General features: G+C 40.1%; 1 protein-coding gene across 1 annotated transcript; it reads left to right on the top strand.

Annotated features, from left to right (window-relative positions):
* Positions 1–279: 279 nt before the first annotated feature.
* RTN4IP1 (reticulon 4 interacting protein 1) lies at positions 280–21,918 on the top strand (the record flags this gene model as incomplete). The annotated part of the gene is made up of 7 exons (XM_009706560.1): positions 280–348; positions 595–719; positions 5,930–5,978; positions 7,511–7,647; positions 9,817–10,000; positions 11,360–11,452; positions 21,794–21,918. Coding segments are annotated over 7 exons (774 nt in total), but the record flags the coding sequence as incomplete, so codon positions are not given.
* Between the last annotated feature and the right edge of the window lie 530 nt (positions 21,919–22,448).

Genomic DNA, 22,448 nt, shown 5'->3' with positions numbered 1-22,448 from the left:
AATCTGGGCTTTCTCGGCATGGAAGTATTTTGGGGTTTTTGGAAAAATTGTATCTTATACACAGTATGGTACAATTTACTTACGTAGCTCTGCAGTTCTTCATTTAGTCAGTCTTGTGATTTTTTTTGTGTAACAAGTAAGCTAAAACTGGTTTCTGATAAGCAGTAGTGAAGGCATTTCTGCAAATTGGAAAAAAGATTTCTTTAATGAATGTTTCTGTGTTGGTACAATCATGTGCAAAGTCCCAAAAATTGATAGTTGCTTTCTGTTTGGTTTTAGGTGTGGGCAGCAATTCCTCCGTGGAAACAGGGCACTCTGTCAGAATTTGTGGTAGCTAGTGGAAATGAGGTAAACCTTCAAAAATGTGGCTAACAGACAAAAAACCAAAATGGTAAAGATTTTTCTTTACAAAAAATTTCTTCACTGTCTAAGTAACTTTATTTCGTAGTGCTTGGATTGATTTAGACTCCAGCTAGTTATGAAGATAGCTGAAAATGTGGAATACGCAATCCGCAATTCAGTAAAACTTCTTTAAACATTTCAGTGTCACATAGGATCTGATGTGTGACTTAGATATGATTGATTTTATTTCAGGTGTCTTTTAAGCCGAAGTGTCTCAGTCACACAGAAGCTGCCTCCTTACCATATGTAGGTCTCACAGCATGGTCTGCAGTTAACCAAGTTGGAGGACTGAACCAAAGTAATTGTAGTGGGAAAAGGTAGGTAAATAGTGCTGGGACTAAAACTTAAGTGTTTCATTTTTATACTGATTAGCTGCTTCTAAGACATGTCCAACAGCCATGAAGACTGTTACACCATGACATTCACGAAAACCAGCTAACCTGAAGATGCTAGGTTCAATCTACACAACTGCTGAGAGAGGCTTCTTTAGAGGGAGGCTCAGACGAGGGCCCTAACTGTAGTGTACCTAGTAACTTGCTTCCTCTATATAGTGACTATATAGAGGTGGTCCAATGTATATCTAATGTATAGGACTATACAGAGAATTTAAGGATGGTATCTCTAGGAATTTACAGGGATTTTGCCTTTCTGCCTGCTAGGACAGCTAGCCAAATCAAATATCCTCTCTGAGTTATTTTGGCAACTCACAAAAAGACCTTTCAGCTACAGAGGTGTGGCTCACTCTGCTCCTGCATGTGTGGGCCATTTGGGACAGACTGGTTTTGCAGCATTTTAGAGAAAAATGAGCAGGTGACTGGGTATCATTTGACCGGTAGGCCAGAACTTTGATGAAGTCAGGAATGCAGAAGAGAAGAGGAAAACGTGCAAGTCGAGCAGCCAAATCAAATAGAAAAATTGGCTTTGTTTATCAGCCTGTTAATCTGACAATGGCAGATGGAGAAGAGGAAAAATGCATTGAAAGATTGGAGCAGATACCATTTTTCTCCTGATAATTGAAATTTGCAGTTATTTTGGCCTTTGGATGTTTGTGTAAATAGACAGCAAAATATTCAGAATGGAAAGAAGGGCAAAAGCAAAAATACTGGAATTGAAAAATAATCATTAAAATTACTACGCTGCACCAAAAATTTAGGTCATAAAGTAATTATTGGGCAGTAGGAGTCCAGATGCCTGACCTTCTCTTAGCTTGGGTGTTACTATTATAATGCAACACATTGGCAAGGACACTAGATTTATTGAAATTCCTCACCCGCATCTTTAGAAGATAATTGAGAGAGTGAGTGTTCATATGTCATGGTAAATTTCATTGTAAAAATATCAAGTAATTGTTTGTTCTAAAGATAAACAATGTTTTGAGAAAATGAAATTGCAAAATTCAAAGCAATTTCAAAGAGACATAATTGAAATTAACTTCCAGCTAGTGATAAAATTCTAGATACGTTGCCTTCCTTTTTATTTTTCAGTATTTAGACTTTTTTTATTATCTTAACTTTCACATCTAAATAGAATTAGAAAGAGAAGTTAATAGGCTAACCTTGTTTAAAGTATCTTTCCAATCTTCAGGTAAGTGTTTAGATTGTTAGAAGTGAAATTCAAACTGCATTTATATTGTGTCATTATATTTAACATTTACTTTTGCGTTCCCAATAAATATTTAATTACTCTGTCAGCAAAAAACATTTTAATGTACTTATAAAATTATGATGTTTCCCATCTAAAAGTTTTGAATTGTAAAACCAGCAGAGAATGACTTACGTGACAGTAGCTTTTTTTCCCCTGAAAAAGTTCTTGTAGGAAAATACATAAAGTGTGTTGAAGGGGCTGTGCAAAAGTATATTCCATGAACTTTGCGTTAGTCTCTCAAGGCAATAATTTCAAAAGACAAGATTTTACGTAATGTTTCTTAATTTCTAGAAATAATTTAATGTGTTTGGTAAGAAGTTACCTACATATGTGATTTTATGTTGGTCTTTTTGTCACCTGTAAGTCTATGTAAATAACTATGTAGAAGGGTATATATACACACAAGAGTGAGTCTTATTTTGAGAGAGCAGCTGTATTCCTTGATGAAAGCTACTTCACTGATACTTTATTGCAGTGTTAAGACATCTTAGAAACAGCGAGATTTTTCTATTGGTGTGTATTGTTTTCTTTGCCTTCCTTTTGTGGAAGGGTGAGCTAACCAGGAATACTGGCTATCAGTCCAACATCTGACTGTGTGTTGATCTGATGGGAGTATCTGCTGCATCTGCATACACTTTCACAAATTTTGTTTTTACAAGTTACCTGAAGTGTGCTCACATTGTTCATGATGTCTCCTGCTTCACTAGAACTCCAGTTGTTTCTCCATAACTTTTATCCTATACCACTGTAATTTATTGTCAATATTCTTGCACAAGCTAAAAGTGAATGTTCTTGTTATCCAAAATGTTCAGAACGACTCTGTTGTTTTGAAGGTCTCTGTGGGTAATACCTGGAGAGCTTCTCATATGTGCCAGTCTCCTGTTTCAGCAGAAAGGGGATATGCTTGTTCAACAATAGCTGTTAAATATCTTGCTTGCTGTATTCACAAAAAGCATGATAAAAACAAACCTGACAATCTAAGAAGTTCTTGAAAATGTTTACCTTAAGTAAAGGTCTTTTATATAAACACAGAGTCAGTATTTTATACGTTTAAGTATGCTGGGGAGAGATGCTGGATTCTGTTACTGTAAACTATTAAACGTGTACTCCTGGTTTATATTGTTACAATGAAAATTTGAATAATATAATACCCCAAGAAAATAATTTTTTAAAGTCTGTATTTCATAATTTTATTTGTTGGAAGTACAAAGTGAGTGTAGGTTGTAAAATTTCTTCATAGGGTAAATGCTTCTTGATACAGGAATAAATCTCTTAGGGACATTTTGTTGGCATAATCAAATGGAATTTAATTTTTTATATGTAGATAGAAAATTGATGTATTTATTCAATAAATATAATATTTTTTTACTTGGCATGTGGCTGAGTCACTGAAAATTGTTAGTTGTTTATAATCTGGAGAAAATGTTGGTCCTTGATCTGTAGACCCGCTCCCCACCCCTGTGTCTTTTTTTTTGAGGCGGGGGGACACAGCCAAAGTGGGTCCTGGCTCTCTGATGCTAGTTTCTGACCGCACCGTAGTTCCAAGCAGGGCTCAGGGCTAAACTCTCAGATCCCATGGTATGCTCCTCTGGAGAGATCTGCTGAACTCTCTGAACTGCTAGAGCCTCATATGGGGCTTGGTGAATGCTCGCTTGAATTACGTGCCTCTGTCAGAAAGGAGCAAAACCTGGGGTAGGAACGTTTGGTTTATTCTTTTGATAGACTTGGTTCTCTTGGTTCTTGGTTCGGGTCAAATAATTCGTCACTTGGTTCCCTCATGCACATGCTTATATGTTAGTTTACTTCTGAGCTCACCTTTGCAGTGAAACAAGTAGTTTCTCTGATATGTCTTCTCCTGGCTATGTTTTCCTGAAGCAGTGCAAACAAAACGGTGCCTGCTTTGGCACTTTCCACCATCTGTGGTCCTTCGGTACCATCCTAACAGGTCCTGCACCTTCAAACGCTTCCCCAGTTCCTTGTGTTGTGCCAAACCACGTGTCTTGCTGTCCTCAGTGCTGTGAAAATGCTGATCTGTTGAGCTGTGGCACATGGATCTCCTGTGCAGACATAATTTGTCTCTGAAGTGAAGAGAATTCTTGGAAGTCACAGTGTATGGAGAGAGTTTTAATAATTAGAAGGTTTGGTAGAAAGTAACCCATGTAACATAGGAACAAACCAAATCTGGGAAGTATTTCTACCTGAAGAATCTCAAGGGCTTTTATTGAAGGGGGAAATAAAAAAAATTCCTAGCCAAGCAGCTCCCCAAAACAGCTACTTAAATCCTTGAGCAAAATGTACATTTTAAAATGACAGCTTTGTCCAAAATTTGTAGTGGAAGAAATGCCCTTTAAGCAAGGACTAAAATTGGAAAGGCATTTTGATGAGGTTTTCTTGAAAGAATTTAATTGTGACTGTCCTTTGTAAGGATAAAGATGGGCTTAACCCAGTATCTTAAGTGTAGTGTCCCTGAGCCTTTTCAAGTATGATAAAATCTAAATATGGATGTTGCTTCAGGCATCTGTCGTTAGAAGCATGGTTCTGAGGATAAGTACTTTTTGGCAGACTTAAAAGCTGCAGGCATTGTGGTTTCAAATTCTTAATCTGAATTTTGCAGCTTGGATCAGTGAAATAGGAGGGAACGGAATCTGATCAGTTACAAAAGAGGAAGCATTTTAAAATGGGTACTGTGACCAAAGCCAAGTCTCTTAGGTTACTTCAAAGAAGTTTTGTAAACTGAGACTCCAGATTGTATAGTACAATTTTGCACTGTAAAAATTCCAATTTCCTTCAACATCCACCACAGTGAGATTTAAAACAGGAACATCACCGGCTTCTGAAGATACTGAAGTTTTTCTGGCAAACACAAGTTCTGAGAAACATGATGTTCCCCAATCATATGCCAAGACTTCATCTTGGATCTTTCTTTTGTCCTAGAATTAGCAAATGGGTCCAAAGTCCAAGCACTGTTTGTAACTTCAGCCGGAAGGCTTTCTCACGAATTCATTTTCTGAAGTTTAGTTATTAAATAAAATATCTGGTTGACATTTTTGAACAGTGATTAGGCTGCTAGCAGTAAGGTTCTCACACAACTAAACTTGCATTCATTTTTATGAAATTTAGGGTAGTGTGTTCAGTTAAAATGAACTCTCACTTTTTTTTTTCTTTCATTTTCTTGCTTGTGTGCCAATTTCTACAACCTGGCATTTGCAGGGTCTTGTTGAGATATACTGAACTAGAAAAAGTCTACTGCCTTTTTTTCTAAAGAAAAAGGCAGATACCTTAATTTAATAGAACTTAAACTTGTTTATGGTGAGGCTACTTCATTGTATTTTTGTCTTTCTTTTAGATAAATATTATGCAATATAGGAAAATTATGTTCCATGTATTCTGAAGTTCCCTGTCTCTGTAAATAATGTGATACTAAACCATTTTTCGATAACACAATTTGTGTAAAATGTTGGCGAATCAGATTTTTTTTTCTTTAGGAGTTACAACAGTGGAGTCTGGGAGACAGAAAGACTCTGAACTGATTTTGTCCCAAACTAAGCAATTATGTTTGGGAAAGTGAGGACAGGGTCAGGGTTTTTGGACGCTGAGTGTTACTGCCTGACAACTCCATGGCCTGGATTTAGTGGAAAGCAGATAGGAGGAAGGCTCTTTGGTTGTGCTGAGATAATGCTCTTGGCACAGGAAATGTGATCTGCGATATTAATTCACATTATTGGCTATCTGAAGAGTTAACTGCTAAGTAACATTGAATGACAAATACAATCTTTCGCTTAAAATAAGTTGGTGTCAGAGATGTGTAAGAAGCCTGAGAATGCATAGTTACTATAGAGTTTATTTAAAGAACTATTTAATATATTTTAATTTTCTCTTACAGAGTATTAATATTAGGAGCTTCAGGAGGAGTTGGTACATTTGCTGTACAGGTAATATAAACCAGCGTGCCCAGGATGCATCTTCAAACTATTCAATATGAAAAAAAAAATTAACGGAAGGGAATTGAGAGAAGGAATAGTGAAATAGCAAGCTGCTGATCGATCTGATCAATGTTTCCAAAAGTGAAATATTTTCAGATTTATTGCTTTCCATTTGTTACGTTGCATTAGTTTAAAATAGGAAGCAGGGACTTCCAAAGGAAGGAGTTATGAGTGTAGGTAGTGAAAGATTGCATTTCACAGTTTGGGTGCAGGAAATCTCTAATTGGTGTAACTTGAAATATATAGCCTCATTTCATTATCTTTCAGTCAGCTCGGCTCCATAAATAGAAAAAGAACTTGATGTATGAGTAGAAAAACTGATGGAGAATGTATCATCTACTGGAACTGTTGTAGGTGGTCAAATGATACGAGAGGCATGGGGCTTTTCTGTGCAGTGTATGTGACGCACAATGGCTTAGGTTAACTTTCCCTCGCTGTCTTTGCCCTGCTGCCCTTTTGTCTGTCTTCATTCCAGTAGCTCTAAACTTCGGAGAGTCAACATGCTTTTTTATTCATCCATTAATTGTGGAACAGCCTCTTTTCATGCTCTCAATTTTATTTGGGGATTTTGATTCTAATCGGTGTCTTTTCATGCTGAAACATCTTTCTCTTGAGAATATGAAAAAAATGTAGAAGTTGAGTGATGGCATCACTGTGTTCCATGTTACTAGACCATAAACGTAGTGGTTTTAAAAAGGCTTGCAGGAGAATTTGTAGTGGTATGCTATTTGCCTGCTCCATGATAAAGCAGGTGGCTAAATTAGATCGGTACGAAAGGCTGACCAGCCACTGACTAGTTGCGATTTCTACCTGATTAATCCTGAGTAAACTACATTAATTAATCCAGAATAAATGTAAAAAAGATTACTGTGAATGAAAAATGAGATTACAAAACAATCCTTTACTTTGCTATAGCCTTTGGAGTAGAAGATAATCTGACATCCTCCCTGTGGTAAATCAGAGATGACTTCTTTCTTTTTCTTGTTATTAATATTTAAGCTATTTACAGTGAGATAGATATATGAAATACTTAATGAGCAGGTAGGAGTATAAAATACTTTCATTTTAAATATTTAAAAATATTTAATGTTTGATCTGGTGACAGTTTTGTAGATTGGCAACTTGGACCATACCCCTTGGTATACATTTAGCTGGCAGATTCAGATGGCAAACTGAGTATTTTATTTGAAGTCTTATTTATCTTGAGACCTGATATCTGTAAGTGGCATTAAAAAAGCACCCTCCCTCCTCCACACCAACTCCTCCCTCCCCAAAACCTCCTTAAATATTGATAAATTCTAACCGTTGTTTGTGAGATGTGTGACAAGTTATCCTGTGTTGGAACACAGTCTCCCAACTGCCTACTAAAGGTGCTCATTTATTATGTAAATGTAGTGAGCCTTTGGCTTTTTAAGTTGTTCTCAATGTTTCACTAAATTTTAAACTTTGGACTTCTTTTTTTTTTTTATACTTGTTTTTAGCTGGTGAAGGCCTGGGGTGCTCACGTGACAGCAGTTTGTTCTCCTGATGCCAGCACACTGATGAAAAAGCTTGGAGCGGATGATGTGATAGATTACAAATCTGGAAATCTGGAAGAGCAACTTAAAATGTTACCCTTGTACGTGTTTGTGTTGCTTAATGCTGAGATGAAGGAGTTGGCAGTCGGACCTTCTGCCTTTTGATTGCTTGACTCCAGTCTATCAGAACTCCCTCTTTTTTTTGTGGTTTTTTTTTTTTTTTCCCCCCCATTTCTAAAGCGTTACTTTGTAAAGCAAATTCATCCCAGCCCTTTTTGAATGCCATCTGCCAAGTGAGTATCCCAGGCACAGATTTCATTGTAAGACTAAGGCAGTTAATTGGGCTTGTGAAGGCAAGCTCACTTTCATGTGCTTCTCTTCAATGGCTGGGATTTGAACAGTTTTGTCAGCTTCCATCCAAGGATCTTGGAGCATTTACAAAGCATGAATAAATTACAATAAGTCTCAGAAATCCTATGTGAGGTTAGTAAATAGTAAAATTGATCTTCCAGAGGTAAGACCAATGTCACGAAGCAGTTAACTGACGTGCCTGAAGGTCTTTAGCCACTGTGCAACTCAACTGGGAGTAAATTTCTCTTCTGTTAACACTGGGTACAGGCTGCCTCTGATCAACACTTATCTTGTCACAGCAGTTAAACTAGCTTGGGGGTTTTCTCTAGAACTGAAGTCTTTTTTGCTTTTGTAATCTTTCTATCTGTTTAAACTTAGTCTACTGTGACTCGTATTTGAATATGGTATTTACACTGCTCTTTTTAGCTAGATTGAGTTCACTTTCTAGGAGGGGAAATAGAAGCTGTTCAATCTGTGAAAGAATCTTACTGATAACTGTGCTAAGAAGGCATGTACCCGTTAACTATGGTGTGATTGTCAGCAGGCCTGACGTCAGCTCTGAGGGTATTGGCACTGTCTGTATGGGCAGGATGTGCAGCAACTAACTTTGCAGTTTGCAAGCAGTGCTAAATTTTCCTTTGTGCAATTCAACATCTTAAATGCTAAACACTTACTCTAGCAAGTGATCCTTTTTAGGAGATATCAACAGCACTGTCCTGGTGTGCAGTTTTATGATATAGCTGAGCTGATCAGTCAGGTACGCTGAGAGGGATGTTCCTACTTCCCTCTCCTTTTCAGTTGTACTGACTCTTCAGACCCCATAGTGAGCTAGTTTTTCCTGGAGCATTAGTTTTCATGATTTTAATTTCTCTTGTTGGCAGCTAACTGTTAGGTTGACTGAACTTTAACATGAAATCATATCCTTGCAAGACAGGCGGGAAAACTTGTCTTTCCAGAGATAAGAACTTTGCTATTTAATTTGCATAAAGTGTTTTCCCTCTTATTTGTAGGTTATTTAGATTAGATGTATGTCTATATACATACCTATTGCAATCTGGAGATTGCTGGAAATTTACAGATGAAAATAAGAATGAGTTGTGTGTCTAACAGAATAGGTGCATAGCTCCCTGTTGCCCTATTCAGCTTTTACAGGCTCACATGCTGGGATATTGAGAAGGAACGCTGAAACTGTGGCTTGTTGCCAGAGGCTGCGTACACCCCTTCCATGGGGGGAAGGTTTTAGACCCTTTGGATTGTTAGGTTCTACGTTGAATAGGTAGATGCGAAGAAAAGAGCTGTCAATAGAGGTAAAATGGCCCCAAACAAATAAGGAGGTCAAAAAAAGACTTTTAGAAGTGAAGCTGAGAATTGGGTCACAGAAAAGATGCGAGGAGATACAGATTAGTAATTTGTTGAGGTAACTTTGGCCGCTGGAGCTGACTTTCAAGTGAGTAGGGCATGTGCAGGAGATGTTCCTAGTCAGGGCATGAGTCGAGACTAGTTTTTACATGCACGTAACATATTGTTCAATGCTGAGACCAGACCTCAAGACTGTTTCAGTAGTCTCAGTGGGAGAGCTGAAGAGGTGGAGCTCTAGAAGGCTTTAAGCAAGTAGAGCATGTAGTTGTGCATCTCAGAGTCTGCTTTTTGGAGTTTAAAAGTTATCTAAATAGCGTGTGTCTACTGTGCAGTGAATGGGCAATAACCTGTAAATTTAACTCCCATTGTACAGTAACGCTGGAATTTAGCTGAAGTCTTGGGACTTTCTTGCCACTATCTTGCAGGCAGATTATTTTATTGCATTGCGGTGACAAGTAAAAATGTAAACTATAGCCAATTTCTGATATGAGTTAACTTAATTATGATGAAATTCTTTTTCCCATATTGTGATTTTAAACCTGTTCTTTACACGTCTGCAGATTTGATTTCATCCTAGATAACGTTGGTGGATCCACTGAGAAGTGGGCTCTAGATCTCCTGAAGAAATGGTCAGGAGCAACGTATGTCACCTTAGTGACACCTTTCCTGATCAATATGGACAAACTTGGAGTGGCTGATGGCATGTTACAAACAGGAGTCACTGTTGGTTCCAAAACTATTAAGGTATGTGACAAAATCCTATATACGTTAATATTATGTAGTACTCTAGTGGCTTCTTTTGTGGCTTGGATGCTAGTCTTGTGGCTCACCGAGGGGCATCTGTTGTATTTTCCTCACTTAAGTATACTTCAGATGCATTTTTATTCTTTTCTTCTTTCTTGCACTGAAAAACCAAAAGCGTTGGGGTGGTGCTGATTGGTGTAAGTGGTAGTTTGGGGTGCTTTGAAGTTTTGATTCCCTATTGTGCTTTTCCTTGTGGCCTTTTCCATACGGCCTCCCTCATGAGTCCTGCTGACAGTTACGTGTTTCACAGTAAACGGAGCAAATCCCTGCCTCATTGAAGTGAGGGTAATTTTGCTACTTGCTTTAGGCTGCTCAGGCTTTCTCTCAAAATGTTGTTCCATGACTGATTCTCTTCATCCTATTCCAGCACCACAGAGTAATAAAAGTGATTGAGGGTGGCTACAAAGTCTTTCATCTTTTTCATGCTCGTGTGTCTGGATGGTGATACTGATTTTTCTAGTTTTTGTGAAGTGGATCTTAAAACATTCTGTCGGTGGCCAGATCAGCAAGGCTTTTTAGAACGTTTCTCTTTCTTCTCTCAACATGTGTACTTGCTCTCCAAATGAATGCTTTTCAAGCAGTTGCTATGGTATTCCTGTGATGGCATGGTTGAATGAGATTCTAAGTCCTGCACCAATACTTTCAAAGGAAAGCTCAAAAACAAAATGAAAAGGCTGGGAAGAAATAATGTAATATTATTTCTCAGTGTGCATGTTTCCATGATGAGGATCATTGTATGCCATGTATTAAAAATCATCTCTGTTTGGCAGATGACGGCTCTTTTCCTGTAATGACTTACTCAGAGGAGGTGCTTTTGGCTCGTGCTTGTGAGACCTTCCCCAAATCCTTTTCATGTTTGCTGCCCTCTGTCATTGGATGGTGATGACTTTGGCAGATGTGATGATGGAAAATTTAGTCACTGACACTGAGGTGGAAAGTTCTAAACATCACACTGCTGGGTTTATTTCACCCCCTTTGTGAATGTGTATAAACATATAGCACCATTTCTCTCTTAGGTAACAAATAATGCTGTTTCTAGCTGCAGACACAAGGTGATTGTTTTTCTCAACTAGCTGACTTGTGCAATTGGACAGAAAATTCACCCTGATCCTATTGTGGTAGTGCAACATCGTTGTCTGTACATTTAATCCACATGCTTTGGTGACTTTTTTCAGACACTACCATGTAATTTCCATGTCTTTTCCTTAAGTTACTTCTTGAGTGCTTCCATCATTAATTTTAGTTCCCATTTCATTTTCCTCTCATGATTTTTTAATATATTTGTGATCTTTCTTGCAGCATCTCTTGAAAGGAGTCCATTATCGGTGGGCATTTTTTACACCAAGTGGCCCAAGTCTGGATGAAATAGCAGAACTAGTTGATTCTGGAAAGGTATGTCAGTAATGGTTATTTGGGTATTTGTGCCAAAAGAGGTGCTGCTTTGACTCAAAAATGGTGTAGTTCACAGGGAATAAAATGTTATGAGAGTCACAGTGAGGAAAACTAGTTAAGAACTGACTTGCTCCAGTTTCCAACTTTGGCCTTTTGCATGGAATTTAGGAGTTCGTAATCCTTAAGACTGTTCTGCCTTCTCCTTCTCCACCCTACCTGTTTTTAAAAACACAAAGCTTACTAAGTTATACAGAATGTCCGGTGATTGTTTATTTTTGCCAGTGGGAATCATTTAGCATGAACTCTGCTGTTGAAAATGATGCATGTTTTAAGAGGTCTCGTTTGGTGAGAATGAACATGACTGCGTGTATCTGCATATGCAAAATTGCTTAGCCTGGATGATCAGGAGTCCTGCCCATAATGTGCACAGAACTAGAATATTCAGGTTCTTGCAGGTCATAGACAATCTGCGTTGGCAGAGTGGTGACAAGAATCTTGTGTTTCATTATTTCAGTGCTTCAGAGTATAACGTTAGTGCTAATTCAGCATGGTGACTTGGAATATTGTGAGCGTTCATAAGCTTTCGGGGAATCTCTTAGTGGACTTGGGGGAAAGACATGAAGTGGCAGATAGATTACTGCTTTGCGGATCTTTCAGGTTTATAAGCTTGTTACAAAATGTGTGTGAGAGTGAGCAGTTGATTGCCTGTTTATTGGACTGTGTGGTGCTGTAGGTCCTGGCAATGTCCTCTTTTGGATAATCTCATGTTGCCAAAATTCTCAAGAGTAGAGAATATGGACAACCGCTGTTAATCTTTCTGTGTGGTACCTAAGGAGAAGAGTCTGCCATGACTGCTGGTAGTTCCAGTATGTGAACTCTCAGGCCATCTTGTGCTCAAAATTTGTGCATATTTGTAAAATTTAGATCTCTCAAAGTTTGAGTGTTGAGCTCCTTTTTCGCTCTGCGTTATGTTCCAGAGTTTGGAGAAGAGTGAATAAATTGCTGTCGTACTTAAGGCCTGATTGCTTCTATTTGCCACCTTAGTGCTGCTGCTCAGAATAAAAATCTTCCTGAATTCAGATGCTCCTATCCCTCGGTCATGACCCAGCCAGTGGAAAGGCTATGTTTCCTAAAAAGTTACCTACTCATAAACAGAGGCTGCAGCAGCAGCAAATAAGCTGTGGTGAAGTGTGTTCCTGGCTACAGCTTTGCACCACTCTTGCCTTGCATTATCTCCAGTGCCGTAAGCATTATCTCATGGTCAAGAAAGAAACCCTAGAAGATGCTCCTCATCCTATGATTGCATCCATTCACACTACTAAAGTATAATTGTCTAAGAAACAGAAATGCCCTTGTCTTTGTTCTTACCATTTGTCCTGATTCTTAGCCAGTCACAACTTGTTTGGTGTTCTGCTCCTACCTTGTATGCAAAACAAAATGCAGAATTTGCCCGTGAAAGCCTCTTGGGAAACACCTGTTTATGCACTAGAGAGAGGGCTTAATCAGTGTTCTCTGCCCAGAAGTCTGGACAGGTGAATGGTAATGCCATTTAACATGTACGTCATACATATATGAATGTCCTGATGTACTTTTTGTTGTAAGATGATCATGAGGACAAACATGTTTGCGTGGTCTTTTATTCTCTGTGCAAAACCAGGTCATAATCTCAGACTGTTTATCTGCATAGTCATTATTCTAGCAGCATTTTACTCTTATTTTGTAAAATGTTGTAAACACCTGTCCTATCATCCGTATTGTGTAAGACCCAGCTGTGTTCCATTTAGACCGACGTTAACAAGACTATGACCTTTATTGTCTAGACACAAGAGTTCTCTTAAATGGACAGATCATCCATTCAGGAGAGCAGGCGTTTGGAAAAAAGGCAGGAGAGAATGACTGGAGGAGGTGTACCGTAATTTCCCATAACTAAGTGAAAATAAATGTTTATGTTTGAATAGGAGAGAATAAATGAGAATTAAAAAAAAAAAACAAAACAAAACACAAAGCAATAGAAGTGCAGCAAGATGACTTGGGGAAGCCAGCAAAGTGAGCTCATGTAGTTGAACTTCTTTGTTTTGAGTGAATATAGTTTTGAGTAATGCAGATTTAGTTATTTTGAAATTTCAGTGAATTGTATTTTGTGTTACAGACATCTTAATTTTGAGCTTGTATGAAGTGTGAATAGGAGAGCCATTGGAGAGCTCCTGAAAACGAGAGGCTTTTTTTCAGGAAAGTATAAATCATGAGGGGAGATTTAAATAGAGGAAATTAAAAAGAGCTGATGGTTTAAAGAGATGATGTTACAGTAAGTGAAGCTTTGAAGAGCACGCCCCTGAAGCAGTTACAGATCATCTTGATTTTGTCAGTGTTTTTTCTTTTGGTCCTTTTGCACCAGCACAGATTTTTAGTTCTGATGAGTTCATCATCTTCGTTTGCAAAAGCAAAAGGATTCTCAGTCCTTCGGTGGATGAAGAATAAGCAAAGAGGGCATTTTGTTTAAAGATACTTGGTTTTCACATGGATGGTCTTTGCAGCAAGGAATAGAGATTTGCAAAATGTCAGCTCTGAGGAGTTCTTTTAACAGGCTTTTTTAATGGTGAAGAGAAGGAGATGATTTGATGAGCCGGTAGTGCAAGGAAGGAGAATGATTTTCATTTTGTAATTTACCTGCACATCAGCTCAGTTCTGGGCATTGTAAAACCATTTTCAGTTTATGAGCTGTTTTCTCTGCCTTGCAGCTGGACATCTTCCAAAGAGACCACTGTGGGGCTGAGGGGTTGGGAGGCTGCTGCAACAGTAGTGAGCACAGAGAAAATTTCCTTGGTATTCCCAGAGAAAGTATTTCCTTGTCAAATTTTAGAGATCCTGGCTACTTTCTAAACTACTGGGAAGTCCCTGTTGTGGGTTGAACTCCGCCAGCTAATTACGAGCCAGTAAGGACTAGCTTCATGTGGGCTCCACCAAAGGAGTTGATGAAGCACATGAAAGAAGCTGGAGATCTCTTTCCATGGCAGAATGTTCCCAATGAATTACAAAGTTCTCATCTAAAGACAACTGAAAGCAACAGAGCCTTCAGGACACGGATTCGCTGGCATGCCGTTCGCTGAACCATCATCACTGGTCTCTGCTGCCAGCCTAGTCACTGAAAGGCTTGTTAGGAATTAGTTTGATGTATTCGTGGTCAGCGTTGTGGATTTAACATTGACACTCTTGGGTTTTGCTGCTTGCTTAACTTTTTCCTCCTTTCTAGGGATGTACCATTTATTCCGTGGTGAAAATATACCAAACTCATATAACTACGTAAGGTTGTAGAAAGCCTCTAACTTATAACTGAGTGCTTACTTTGCCTTTTATAAAGCCTGATGGAGGAAAGCAGGCTCAAAAGACGTCTTAGTGTCGTAAGGGGGGAGCACTAAGTATGTTGGATGTTCCTGCTGGCCCATCATAGGATGTGGGTTAACATTCAGCCCTACAGAAATCTGAAATTTTCATTTTAATTCCATGCCATTTAAATGCAGATGTGTGTGCGTCCAGTATTTCTGGTGGCTTAATACTCTTCAGAGCAGAGTTGCATCAGATGGGCTGATGGGTGGAAGTTGATTTTGCAGAAGGAAGGCTAAAGGACAAGTAGAGTCTCTGGTCATGAAATGAAGAGATCATTCTCTATGGTGTTCGCTTTCTATGTAAATGTTGCAGCACGGGCACACATAAGAAAAACAATTGCATGCCTATATTAATGTAATTTGTGTGTAATGTTGGTTATACATTTTGCTGAAGACAGCAGATGCTGTTGTGGTTTGGAGGACAGGATGCTGCCGACCGCTGCTTCTTCCTGTGCAATGCTGTACAAATCACAGACCCTTCTGCTAACATAATTTCTCCATCTACTAATGAGGGCTAATGCCCTTTATCCACCTTCGGTGATTTGCTCTGAGATACCTTGTTAAAATGTGGAATTCGATTGTTTTCTATTGCTGGTCTTTGTTATTCAGGAAGTAAGTAACACAAATGGATACTGTCATCTACTTTGACATTACTTGGGTTTTAAGTTGTTTGGATGGCCATGATTTAAGATGGCTTACATTCCTCCTGCTAGCCTAGGTTATCACAGCTCCTTGACTCTGTATTCTAACCCCTGTGTAGTGATTTGCTTCCAATTCATCATCTTACAGTTCTGCAAGTAACTTTTTCCCTGGCCCTTGTTGCATAATTGTTGCAGATTTCTCTCATCTGTAGGAATATCAAACACCTAATGTAACATATTGAGTCCTTCAACGTTCTCCAAATCTGGCATCTCTAGATGTGGTTTTCTCTGCAGTAATTCCAGACTTTGTCTTTACGGCCGTGCTAAGGTATCTTAAGGTAGTTGTGGTGACCCGCCCTTGGGTGGTGTCTGCTTCACTCTCACTGACTGAAAAAGGACACTAGGGTAAGTTAGTCTGCACTTAAATGTCTAAGTTGACTAGAGAGAAGTCCTTCTGCCCGCTCTCTTTAGTCACTCACACTTGTTCTGACGACCATCTTTCTCCATGCTAAATTGCAAAGCTTGCGCTTTTTTTTTCTTTTTTTTTTTTTTTTTTAAATTCTGTGTTTTGTTGTTGCAGTGCTTTTGTTTGCCAGGTTGGCTGGCTAGATCCCAGAGATGTTGATCAAGGAGAGGTTGCCAAAAGCTCTGGTCAGGCCTTTCTCTTCCAAAAGCAACCTCTGTCTGCATTTTGTCCCGGCCACCAAAAAAACCCACTGTGATTTTTATTAAAACTCATCTGCTCCTCTTCCTCCAGGACATGGTAGCTTGCTTATACTCTTTATGAAAGCGCTGTGTTATTACATCATAAAGTATCTGTGAAAAGCTAATGGAAATTTTGCATACTGGGGAGAGAGAGGGTTTGAATATATACATTCACATAAAGCACAATAAGGTCTGGAAAAATTTGGTTATATACCAGGTATTTAATCAAATGTGTTGCCTCAGTCTGACGTAATTGCATATTCAGTAGAAAGTCACTCCTAGTGTTCTGAGCTCTTGTCACCTAGTGTAGGAGGGAATTAGGTCCAGCACAGCGGTGAAATGTGGGGTCAACAAGACAGCTCTTGTCTGTTGTGAGTTTCATTTGCTGAGATCTGGGGAGATGCAGGTCATGCAGGACTATTCTTCTAATATATATAAAATACATAATATGCTTTCATATATGAATACATATATACACTCATATTATATAACTGCACTAAAGGTCGTTCTGTCTTAATTATATGGTAGCATTGCCTCAGATGGCTTTAATTACCAGCATAAATATCAGGACACTACCATGAACGTGACTGCTTGGGGAATCCAGAAGAGAGAGCTGCTCTTTCCTTTAGTTAACAGTTTTTCAGCAGCGTTCAGTAGGTAACTAAACCCAGGATCTTCCTCGTTTCTACTGATTTAAGGTTGGGCTAGGCTGGCACACGCTGCAATGCTGGGCTTGTTCCAGTTTCTTACTTCACTGTGTTCTGTAGAAGCTGTTCTGCCAGGGCCAATTAATGAGCTAGAGATTTTTTTAAGCCTCTTCTACACTCCAAACCATACCCCAATAGCCTGCTTAACTGGGATTTATCTTCTAGCATTTTAATAATTGTAGATGATGCTTGTGAGTTCCTGTGGGCTGCTGTTAGGGGCTTGATATAAGAGAATGTACCTTGGCTTGAAAAACAAACAAACAAAAGCCGGTAATGCAGTTGTTGGTAAGATTGACCATGGGAGTGGACCCCAGGACAACATGCCTTCCATTCCCCTGTCTTAACCACTGCACCGCTATTCTTCTTACGTGCGTACGAGACTGGATCATTGTATCATTTTTACTTCTGTTAGGCATTTGGGACAGAAATATCACGTACCTGATGTCCTTTAGTGTGCTCTTGGCTGAAAGCGTGTATCCTCTGAAATACAAGTTAATCAAAACCATAGTACTGTATAGCTGCAAAGCCTCCCATACAACATGTGACGAGAGCCAGCGGTTCCAGGAGGTAAAAGAACTTTAACTTTTGTCTTCAGTGAGGGTTGACCCTAGAACCTCATGTTGGCAAGCAGTGTGAGGCTCAGCAGACATTGTTGCATGCCATTTTAAGGGGAAGAGAGGGGTAGGATTAAGACCCAAAGAACGGGGAACTTAAGTACAGCAGAGGAGGAGATGCTCAGCTAAAAGGAAGAAATGACAGAAACAGCAGTGTCCCAAACCAGCATTTTTTCCATGAGATGACAATCGAGAACTGAATGGATAACTAAACGTTTAGTTACAGGATGGGGACTGTTCTTTGTAGTGATTCATGTTCACGTCTCTTGTTGACGTTGAAGGGAGACTCACTGAAGGCCAAAGGAGAGCATCATTTGTGCATTTGTGCTCATATACCACATTTGGGCATGGTGGTAATTTCTGGAGAAGGGCAGCCTTTATCTCAGCTTTTAACTCAGCTAAGTCAAATGACAAGCAGCTCTTTCCCATTACAGTAAGCCTCGAAGAGGATTTTGATGTCTGCTGGAGCACATCACAGCTCTTGGTCTGTGCATACGCAAGTATCTTTTCCAACGCGTGTAAGCAAGGCGTAAGTCGGGCACGTGCCCTGGGAGGGAGGCTCTCTGCAAAGCAAGGCCGCCCTCCAGTTCTCACAGGGCCATCCTTTACGAACCTAGGGGACGGCCAATGCACTGTCCTTGCCCTTGGAGTGAGGGGACTTTTTTTTCTTCTCCATTTTGAACTAGGCATGCTCCGAGGTTGGGTTCGTCTCTCTCCTGAGCATTTCAAGGCTCCAGCTCTCCCTCCGGCGGCAGGAAGCAGCTCCACTGGAGCGACTTGTTGCTAATACGAGGATCAAAGCCATCTTCATTCCCTTCATGTTTTCTTGCTTGTCCCCTCCTGATAAATTCACATTGTGTCCTTGGTACCACAGAATTGGGGACCTCCAAGGGTGGCCTTGAATTTGCCAGGAGCCAGGAGTGTGTTACTGCTGACCGGTCAACTACTGCCAGGGCCTGCTCTCTGCCTGCTGCGTTCAGAGCTGCGTTGGCTGGGGTACCGCTTCTCTGCTCTATGTAGGATAGCCATAATCAGCATCAGCAATTACTTTATTTTTCCAAACACATGAGTTCATTTCAAGAGACCTGAGATTCATTTCTATACTATGTCCTGCATCAGAGAGAATGAAGAGAAGAAAATACCTTTCAGGCCCAATCTGTTTTCAGATAAACATTTCAATGCGGGTGTGTGTAATCCTTTCTCTCCTAGACTTTAGTTTAATCCCTTTTTCCCTGAACAAATAGGTGTCCTCTGGCAAGGAACTGATGTGTGGCTGTAAATAGGCAGTGTTTTTATTATCCAGTTAATCTCCATTTATTATCACACATTCAACAAACAGCAGACGCTCCCCTACTTGTTTGTCTGTTCACAGGAAGAAATTTTATCTTAGTCAGTGGATTATGGTAAAGGCTGAGTGAATCACTGTGCTGTAACACGGTCAGCCCTTTCAGGGTTATTCAAACAATGGGACTGACCAGCCAGCCAGATAAAATGTTTAATGCTCTAGATTGTCAGGATCATCAGTTTAGTATTCATGCCTTTCTATAGCACTGGCTAAAGCCAGCGTTTAAATGGAGCTAGAGGTTACATCAATGTACCAGATGGGCTTTCAGTGTGTGGTGCCTGCAATACACATGGTGTTTTGAACTGTGAGGCCAAATTCAGGGTTCCTCTGAACCCCTGTGTCACCACTTTTCAAATGCCATGCTTTGAACTTTACCTGTGAGGCTGGGGACATCACGTACCTCGTTCTGTCAGGGTTCTTCACTGCAACCCCCAGTCAGTGACTGCCGGTAGCAGAACACTGAAGTGGCTTGGTCATTTTTTCTCAGTTGCTGCACGTGTCTGAAATTAACTTTGGCTTTTCCCAGGAATCGTTTGTGCTTCACATCCCTTGTGCTGCATTTTTCCCTCCCTCACAGCCCCTTGCCCTGCTTGGGTCATCTGTGTCCATGCTCCAGGAGGCTCAGTTGCTGTACGTTGGGTTTTTTTTTCCCTGACTGAAGCACAGCTTTGTATGTAACTGCCCTTAACAATTAAGTGCTTGTACGAGTGCTGCGCTTGTGCTTGGCTCAACAAGGTTACTGAATTGTTTTTTTTACCAAGCTTCTGCTCTGAAAGCAAGGCTTGGGCTTCCTCCAGTCAGGCACTGCTGACCAGCAGCACGTTCCTCCTGCCGACAGTCACAGCAGCTGCCGTTTGCTCAGCGCCTCAGTTTACCCCACGCCATTGTCTCATTCAGTGGTTTTGCTGCCCTGGGTCAACGTCCCTGACTTTGCCAGTGCCTGAGATGACATTTCCATTCTGTGCTGGGTGTTGACCAAACGTCCTTTTTTTTGTCTTGATCGCTCATGCCTCACGTTTCTGCCCCAGGTGAGCAGCAGAAAGCCTTCCACGGTATCTGCGTGGCTCCTCTGCTGTGTGTTACTTCTCACTTTATTCAAGGTTTGTTTACAGAGATTGTCCTGGCAGAACAAGGGGAAGAAATTACCCAGCCTTGTACCCTGCAGCCTGGCGAGTTTGAGGCACTTGGTGAATATATTTATTTGCACAGCTGCTCTCATAGTGATTTGGCTGCTAAGTCTGACTTTTTCTATGGAGGGGGTTCACTCATTCCTACTTTTCTGCCATGGCAAGTCTCATAGTACTGCTAATTTGCCTTGACAAACTAAAAAGGAAAAACTAGTGACAAGATTAGGAAATAGTGCAGTGTAATAGATTACCGATATCTTGGATTACTGTTCTCGTATAAGCAAACACAGTTATTCTAGTGCAATGAATGGACTTCAAGGTAAGGCACTGTGTCTGAATAAAGAGAAAAGTAAGAGTTGACAGAATGACCTACAGGAGCACGGACAACTCCCAGATACGTTGTGCTCTTGGGGAGAGCGCTGGGTGGTCAGCGCTGCCGCTTAGAAAATACGTGCGTATGAAACCCTTTCCTTGGTTCTAAGCAGCATGCCTGAATCCATACCCCTTGCCTTTTGAAAGACTGTTCTGATGATGGCAAATTGTTTGCAATGTTATTGTTGTTGTATTCCTCTTGTATTTAGTGAGATGCGTGTCCTACCAGGAGAGGGCAGTTACCAGTTCTGGAGTATTCGACAAGATAGCATGGGTGCTGGTAGCTGTGAGGAAAAAGCCTGAAGCTGTTTTTTTCACTGACACAAGTAACAAGCATAAATAGCGTGCTTGGGTCTTTGTTACTTCTGATCTTCATGACTGCGAGAGCTAGCTGCAGACTCATCCACTGTTAAGGTTTTTCCCCGATCAGAGGATTAGGATGAGGAGTTCATCAATGCCCAGTGGGCTGTGGTGAGGGGATCCAAGGTAGGAGACCAACCGCAGGGTAGGCAGGCCCTTGGGGAGGAGGTGTGGGACGCACCTTTGTCCACAGATCTTACTTTGGCCTTTGGAAGGCTGACTTAGAAGTTGATGATAGAAGAAGTCTCTTCCCTTGGCCCAGCGGCGACAAGTGTTTCTCAGAAGCAGTTGGGTTTTTTTCTGCCTTTGTCGGTACACTATGATGTCTGAAGAAAACGCTTGTAGGGGTTTTGGGCTCCTTAGTTAATAATGGGGACAGTGACTAGGGGATTTTCACCTTCGTTATTAGAAATGAGTCTAAAACAATCCAGAAGGCTACTCTAAAAAATTAATGCCAAAATAGCAGTCGATGCAAGCTGGGCTTAATGATGTATGCCTATTGGAATACACAGCGGCTGAGTTCTCAAGTGTGTGTATCTAAATGATTCAGCAACAAATGTTTATGGACTTTTTTTTTTTTGGTACGTCATTTGCAGCCAAGCCTTTTAAGGGTACTGAGGCATGCACTGATGCAGATAGGCACTAGATTCATAAGTATCTATAAAACACCTGACCTTTTGAAAATCCTTGGGTTTAAACAAGAAAACCAGTAGAGAAATAGGAGACCAAAAAAATTATTCTTCCTTTTCCTCAGTGTATCATTGTGGGTAACAAAAAGTAGAACCACAGTGTCAGCTTTTAAAGGGACTTAGAGCCTTGCATGGTGCCTTTATCGTTAAGAGTCCCAGGTGAGGGCTCTGAACTGCGCTAGTAGAGGTGTTTCAAAACTTGGGCAAAGAGCAGCAGAAAACCTTCTCCTGCATGCAGAGGGGTCCCTGAGAAACATTAAAAGCTCGTGACTGCATCACTTGGCAACTTCTGCTCTAAATACTATAAAGAAACCTCACCCTTTTCATACAGTTTTGAAGTATGAAGGTGATACATTGTTTTATTCCTGGTACACTGACACTTCTTCTTTATTTTGTAGATTCAACCAGTTATTGATCAAGTCTTCTCATTTTCTGAAGTTCCAAAGGCCTTTCTGAAGTTGGAAGGAGGACATGCACGTGGAAAAACAGTGATCGATGTAATTAGTAAAAAATAAAGTATCTCTAATCATCATTCTGCCCGCAGTCAGTCCTTTACTGGTAAATCACACTTGAACATGAATTGGTACGTAGCAACTATTTCTTCTTTAAAAGCTCACACAGGATGCATAAATTTAATTTAAAAAGTCTCATTGATTCCTTTGTACTCTGCCTGTTAGTAACTGTTAAAACACAGACAAGAAATACTAATGTTCCTTAGGTATTTCTACATGAAAACCCATGTTAAGAATGTAGTTGTGACTTTTGCAGAACACCCTTCGCACTTGGGATGAGACGAACAGTCAGCAGCATTTTCAGTTTGTAGATTTCATAGCTTTTATTTTTCCAGATGTTTTAGCGAAGTCCTGAAAGGGTGAGGCATGCTTTTATCTAATTGTCCATATGAAACTTGTGCTGGCCTTTTTTCCTTGGCCTTTCCTAGTTCTGTTCACCTTTATTAATATATATTATTACTCAATCGGGTTCATTCTCAGAACCTGTAAACTTTTCCTGTATTAAGTGGTCGCATTGTGGTCTCAAGACCGGTACTTTAAT

The sequence above is a fragment of the Cariama cristata genome, unplaced genomic scaffold, assembly GCF_000690535.1.
Source record: "Cariama cristata isolate BGI_N322 unplaced genomic scaffold, ASM69053v1 scaffold12258, whole genome shotgun sequence".
Lineage (NCBI taxonomy): Eukaryota > Metazoa > Chordata > Aves > Cariamiformes > Cariamidae > Cariama > Cariama cristata.
This window is presented reverse-complemented; position numbering and strand designations above follow the sequence as displayed.